This window comes from Arachis hypogaea, chromosome 17 (genome assembly GCF_003086295.3).
Source record: "Arachis hypogaea cultivar Tifrunner chromosome 17, arahy.Tifrunner.gnm2.J5K5, whole genome shotgun sequence".
In the NCBI taxonomy this organism is placed as follows: domain Eukaryota; kingdom Viridiplantae; phylum Streptophyta; class Magnoliopsida; order Fabales; family Fabaceae; genus Arachis; species Arachis hypogaea.
Genome location: NC_092052.1, coordinates 24,453,684 through 24,459,860, shown reverse-complemented (window position 1 = coordinate 24,459,860; position 6,177 = coordinate 24,453,684). Strand labels below are relative to the sequence as shown.

The following is a 6,177-nucleotide window of genomic DNA, read 5'->3' as shown; positions in this document are numbered from 1 at the left end:
GAAGAGTTGTCTTCCCTACAAAAGTTATAAATATCTTTAATCAGTTTCATTTTTTACTATTTTGTATTTGTACATTGTTGCAAGTGATGGATTTTTAGCCAGTCTTACCTAGAATAAACAAAAAATGCCTTCAAATATAACTAATTTCATAAAAGAGAACTAACTAGAATACCAAACTAAGCATTTGTATTCTCTATAAAATGATGTCTCATCTTGTATGTATAACCATAGTTGATAATCAAGGAGCAAGCTAAAATGGTTGCAGTAGATATGAATATTTCTGTGAGAGCAGGAAGTTTCAATTACTTAGAAAAACATCCTGAGCGTAGAATATCAATTTTTCAAAACTCTTACATTGTTGCAATTACTCTCACTGCTGGTATTGGAGGTCTTTTATTCGGCTATGATACTGGTATGTATATATGCATTTGAGTTCAATTAGAGAGCTAATTTCAATAAGTTTTTTAATTCTAAATTTTAAACTCTGAATTTTAAACTCTTTACAAAATTCTAATATGAAACTCTAAATTTTCCAAAGATAAAGATTTAAAAAAAGAATTTTGCAATAAAAAATCAATTAATATTGACTACTTTATAATTTTTTTTAATATATTTTTCTTTTAGAAATATATACCCACACAATTGCTCATGTTTGTTTCTATTTGATCGATAAATGAATGCAGGTGTGATATCAGGTGCCCTCTTGTATATAAAAGAGGATTTCGAGCAGGTCAAGAATAGTTTTTTTCTTCAGGTAATAAGCAAAAAGGTTTATTAAGTCACACACTTTGACTATAAAAAGTTTTTATTTTTGATAATTGAGGAAAGACTTTTAACATTGAAAAAAATTAAGCATTTATTAAAATAAGGTGGCTACTTCTATAATTGCAATCTTTTAGATCTTTTAATCAAACATGACAAATCATCTAATAATTTACGATATCATCTTCACATGACCTTAAAATTAAGAATAAGACACCCACTAAGACTTAACAATGCTAGGCTTTTTGGGATTGATTGAAAATTATGAAAAAGGCAAGGAAAAGAAGAAGAAGAATTCAGTAACCTATACATGAATGTTAGTTTTGGTCTTAGGTGCATAATATGATATCTATTGTTATGGCGTCTACACAGTAACTTTAATTTTGGTAAAGTATTGTAAACTTTAAAATAATATTTTTTATTATCAAATAATACTTTTAAATTTGATAGCCACCGTAGTCATCATAATAATAACCATAGACTTTACTTTTTATTTTTATGTTTTATATATTTGTGTGTATTTATGTGTTCATATTTGCAGGAACTTATTGTTGCTATGGCCTTGGTTGGTGCAATATTTGGTGCTACCATTGGCGGTTACATTAATGATGCTTTAGGGCGTAAGATGGCTATTGTAGTGGCAGATTTTTGTTTTGCCGTAGGATCACTTATTATGGCCATTGCACCAAATCCTTATGTTATTATAATAGGCCGTTTTTTGGTTGGCCTTGGTGTTGGTGCGGCTTCCGTTACTGCTCCAGTTTATATTGCAGAAATATCACCATCTGAAATAAGAGGAGGATTAGTTGGCTTCAATGCTCTTATGATTACCGGTGGACAATTTCTGTCATTTGTCATCAATTATGGCTTGACAAAGGTAAGCATACATAATTTGCTAACCACCACTAGATTGTTAATAACAAGGGTAACAACAATAATAACAGTTTTTCTTATTAAATACTCAATCATAATTTTATAATATCTAATTAAATCTGTTAGAGATATAATTATTTATGTATTTTTCTTTAAACTTAAATTCTTAGGCGAAGTAATTTTACAATATGGTATCATAGTTTCTTTAACTTAAAGGTCTAGAATTCAAACCTTTTTAACTCCAAAAGAAAGAATTTAATATAAGACAAACAAAAAGAGAAAAATGACCTATATATGCAAAAATTAAGGTAAACACATCATAAATTTTTGAGAAGAAGAATGTGTTAGAGATATAATCATTCATACACCTCCTCTTATCAATTTAAGTTTTTGGTAAAAATAGTTTCCTAATAAAATCATTTTTTGCATGTAGGTCCCGGGTACGTGGCGTTGGATGCTCGGGGTTGCAGGCTCTCCTGCAGTGGTCCAATTAGTTTTTATGATCTTCCTCCCTGAATCCCCAAGATGGCTCTATTTTAAGGTAAAACCTATACATGTCAATACATGTAAAACATGTTTTAAATGCATTGTTATTCTTCTTGTATGTGAATTTTTTTTTCTTTCACCTACAGAATAAGAAAGAAGCAGCCGCTAATGTTCTATCCAAGATTTACCCATCACCTCGTTTAGAAGATGAGATTGAGATTCTAGAATTTCACTTGGAGAAAGAACAGAAAAATAAGGTCAAAGTTAACTACAGTGATGTGTTCAAGCTAAAAGAAATTAGAGTTGCATTTATATGTGGGGCTGGACTTCAAGCATTCCAGCAATTTACCGGTATTAGCATTGTCTTGTATTATAGTCCAATAATCATCCAATTAGCTGGGTTTAAATCAAACGATGCTGCATTGTTCTTGTCCCTTATTGTTTCTGGCTTGAATGCCGGTGGCACAATTCTTGGAATCTATCTTATTGACGCTTCAGGCCGCAAAAAGCTCACTCTTGGTAGCTTATCAGGTGTGGCTATAGCCTTAACCATCCTCTCTATGGCATGCTTTATTATAGGACATGGCAATGCCAGTCAAGTATATGCGTGGCTTGCGATTGTTGGTTTAGCTTTGTATATCATATTCTTTGCTCCTGGTATGGGTCCTGTGCCATGGGCAGTGAACTCGGAGATTTATCCTGAAGAGTATAGAGGAATATGTGGTGGCATGTCTGCAACTGTGAATTGGATTTGTAGTGTTATAATGTCTATTAGTTTTCTTTCAGTAGTTGATGCCATAGGGCTTGGTGGGAGTTTCATGATTCTCTTGGGAGTCACTATGGTTGCAATTGTTTTTGTGATCATCTACATGCCAGAGACAAAAGGATTGACCTTTGAAGAAGTTTCAAACATTTGGAAGGAAAAAGCCTACGGAAAAGACAAAAATGACATAAGTCTGGTTGAGAAAACAAATACATGATTTTGTTTTTAGTAATTACTATTGATAACTCTTTTTCATTCGATGTATTGTTATTTGTTGATTAACAATGATTGTTTATTGATCATTTTATGTGTACACAAAATGAGTCACTATATTGTTAGAAAATTATAATGTTTAATTTATTTATGGGCAATACATATAATCAGTTATAATCACATTAGCTATTTCATATTATATGAATTATATATAGTTAATATCTTTTTTGTTATAAATGTTAAATAGAATAAATCATTATTACTTTTGATTTGGGTTTAAACGAGAGCAAAATCAAATATTCTATTTTACTTGGGCCCTTAGGGTTTAATGGAAACCAATATCTAACTATAAATAGAACTCTAAGATTTTGGTTCCTACATACCAAAATCACTTTGCAGCCATTGCTCCATCAGAGAGTTGTTATTTAGCCTAAAATAAGGATCTAGTAGACTTTAGTTGAGGAAGATCAAATATTCACACATTAAGATTAAGAACAACAAATCAAGATGGTGATCGTGAATGTAGGTACGCTTCCACTGTCAGATATCTTTCTTAAAGATTTAACATAGATGATCTTGGGATTAAGAATCCTAGAATTCCAACATATATATCATGGACCCTTATAATTTTTATTATATTATTGTAAACAAATTTGATTATTGATCTGTTGCAAGTTTGATTATTCTATTATAATAGATTTAAGTGTTGTCAATATCATATAACTGTCATAACCACTATAATAATCTCCATTGTAAACTCTACTTACATTCGTTATTGACTCATAATTTAATGTATTGTCCTATGTGATCTATAAGGCTGCGTTTGATTATGAGAACAGGCCATGTTTAATTATGAGAATATAATAAGATAAGATACTAGGAACAGGGACACACAAATTAGTGTTGTATTTTGTTTGGTTATATACTAGCACAATTTATAAAAGTCTAATTTAATCTTATTTTTTTCATACAAAAATTTGGAAAGAAAATATAATTATAAAAATATAATTATGAAAAAGTAATATGAATAATGAAATAAAAAATGAAAAATAAGTTGTGTCTTTTGTTAGTATCCATGTATCCTTCTTGTCGATAGGAAGGACAAAATACACTAATTCAATATTTCTAGACACAATATCTCTGTTCATGTCTTATCTGTCAAATATAATTTTGTGTTTTAGTATCCATACCTATAAATAAAAGTAGCCTAAGGATTTAAAGCAATGATTTTTTTTGGAGGGGGGGGGAGGGGACGGGGTTTGCATGGGCCTTCAATTTTAGGTTTTCTTTATGTTATAAGGATTGCTAATAAAAACAAAAATAGTTTATTCCTTATCAACTTAAATATTAATCACACTTTATATATTTTGCAAAATCAAGGCTAGTTAATCTTCTCAAATAATAGAGCAATTAAACTTATCCAATGAAATATCTACCTTAATTACTTAAGTTTGAATTAAATAGCAAAATATTTTTTTTACAACAATACTTTTTTGACAATCTAAAAAAACTCTCTTTAATAATTAAGAGTATATTTTAAAAATATCACCTTAAAATGCTCGTATGATTTAAAGTTGCAATTGTTGAGGGAGAAGAAAGACTAGTTTTATGGAGATAAAAAAAAAAAGAGATAATTACCAATTTGATACCCAAAAAATTTAGGTGGTGAGAAAATGATATTTGAAAAATGTTATTAACAAAAAAATTTCAAAATAATTTTAAATTGTGATATGCGTGCCTATAACCATTGGAGCTCATCTTTAATGAATATAATGTAGAGGTAGCAACTGAATTTTAATAATCTGACAACCTCTAATAAAGATAATTACTGATATATTATTTTTAATTAATTAAATTAAAAGCCAAATTGAAAATTACTAATCTCCAATACAATTGGCCCTTTTTCTAAACTCTAATTGGTAGTTAACGGAAAAAAATGAAAGTTTTTTCGAGACATTTCCTTTTTACATAATCAACACATATTTCCATTAGAGAGTGATGTATTGTTAGGATAAATTTAATTGAGAGATGGGAGAGAGGAATATATGGAAACACAAAGAAAAGAGGGGTTGGTCTAATGTTAAAAAACAAAATGATCGCATTTTGATTTTTCAGAGGGTTCTATTACTCTTTATTTTGCAAACTATTTTAAGTGACATTTATATCAGACATATTAGTTGGATACTATTTTGTATTCCATTATAGGATAAATTTGTCCAATACCTTTGATGGGTATGGACCAATACGATATCTTAGAACGATTGGTGAATGCTTTATTCTTTAAATAAATAGTTAGTAATCGAAATATGCATTTATTTTCAAATAATCAAACCTGTATAGATGAATAATAAAATTTTTTAGAAGTGGTATAATAATTTTAATACATAATTCACAAGTGTAGTATAAGTTTTTTTATTTAATATCTTAACAAGTTTCTGTAATTAAATTTATTAATTTTCATTCTCTCTTTTAATTGATTAACAATAATATTACTAATTAAGAATACATAAGTACAAATGTTCTCTTGAATTTTTTTTGAACAAATTTAACGATAGATATTAAATACATAAAAGTTATTTTTTTAAAAAATATTTTACTATTATATTTTCGAAGACAATTATGTACCAAATTCATAATATTTATTATTAGTTTAGTATTTTTTAATATTGATCTAAAAAAGTACCATATTTGATTAACTATTTAAATAGTATTACTTTTGAATTTTTCTTATCCAAAAATAATAAATTCGATATAAAACTTTAAGCAATATATACTAGAAAATAAAATCAAGAGAGACGGTTTTTTTTTAAAAGAATAAATAGGTTCTTGACCTTTTAAAACGGTGACAAATACATTCCTTACAAAAAATTAAATATAAAATCGTCCTTGAGTTTGGAAAATGGGAGACAAATACATCCCTTCATCTATTTACCTCTTTAAGTGCAAATGGAAGTCACTGATATGGCACTTATGTGCTTGTAACGGTCCTACGTGTCCGTTATGAAGAATTAATGTCATCTACCCAAAAGATAGGAGGACAATTAGGTCCATGACTTAGAAAATAACATCGTTTTGGGAGC

At 28.7% G+C, this 6,177-nt stretch overlaps 1 protein-coding gene across 1 annotated transcript; it reads left to right on the top strand.

Annotated features, from left to right (window-relative positions):
* Positions 1–255: 255 nt before the first annotated feature.
* LOC112763028 (inositol transporter 1-like) lies at positions 256–3,101 on the top strand. The gene is made up of 5 exons (XM_025808804.1): positions 256–412; positions 684–754; positions 1,304–1,639; positions 2,069–2,176; positions 2,268–3,101. Exons 1-5 carry the CDS (start codon positions 256–258, stop codon positions 3,099–3,101), a joined length of 1,506 nt encoding a protein of 501 aa, XP_025664589.1.
* The last annotated feature ends 3,076 nt before the right edge of the window (positions 3,102–6,177 follow it).

What these genes read in the sequence shown, in the direction of transcription:
- LOC112763028 (XM_025808804.1), top strand. Translation starts at nt 256, where the DNA reads ATGGTTGCAGTAGATATGAATATTTCTGTGAGAGCAGGAAGTTTCAAT. An exon ending in AGAATAGTTTTTTTCTTCAG is followed by an intron (nt 755 to 1,303) that starts GTAATAAGCAAA and finishes TCATATTTGCAG; the next exon opens with GAACTTATTGTTGCTATGGC. An exon ending in CAAGATGGCTCTATTTTAAG is followed by an intron (nt 2,177 to 2,267) that starts GTAAAACCTATA and finishes TTTCACCTACAG; the next exon opens with AATAAGAAAGAAGCAGCCGC.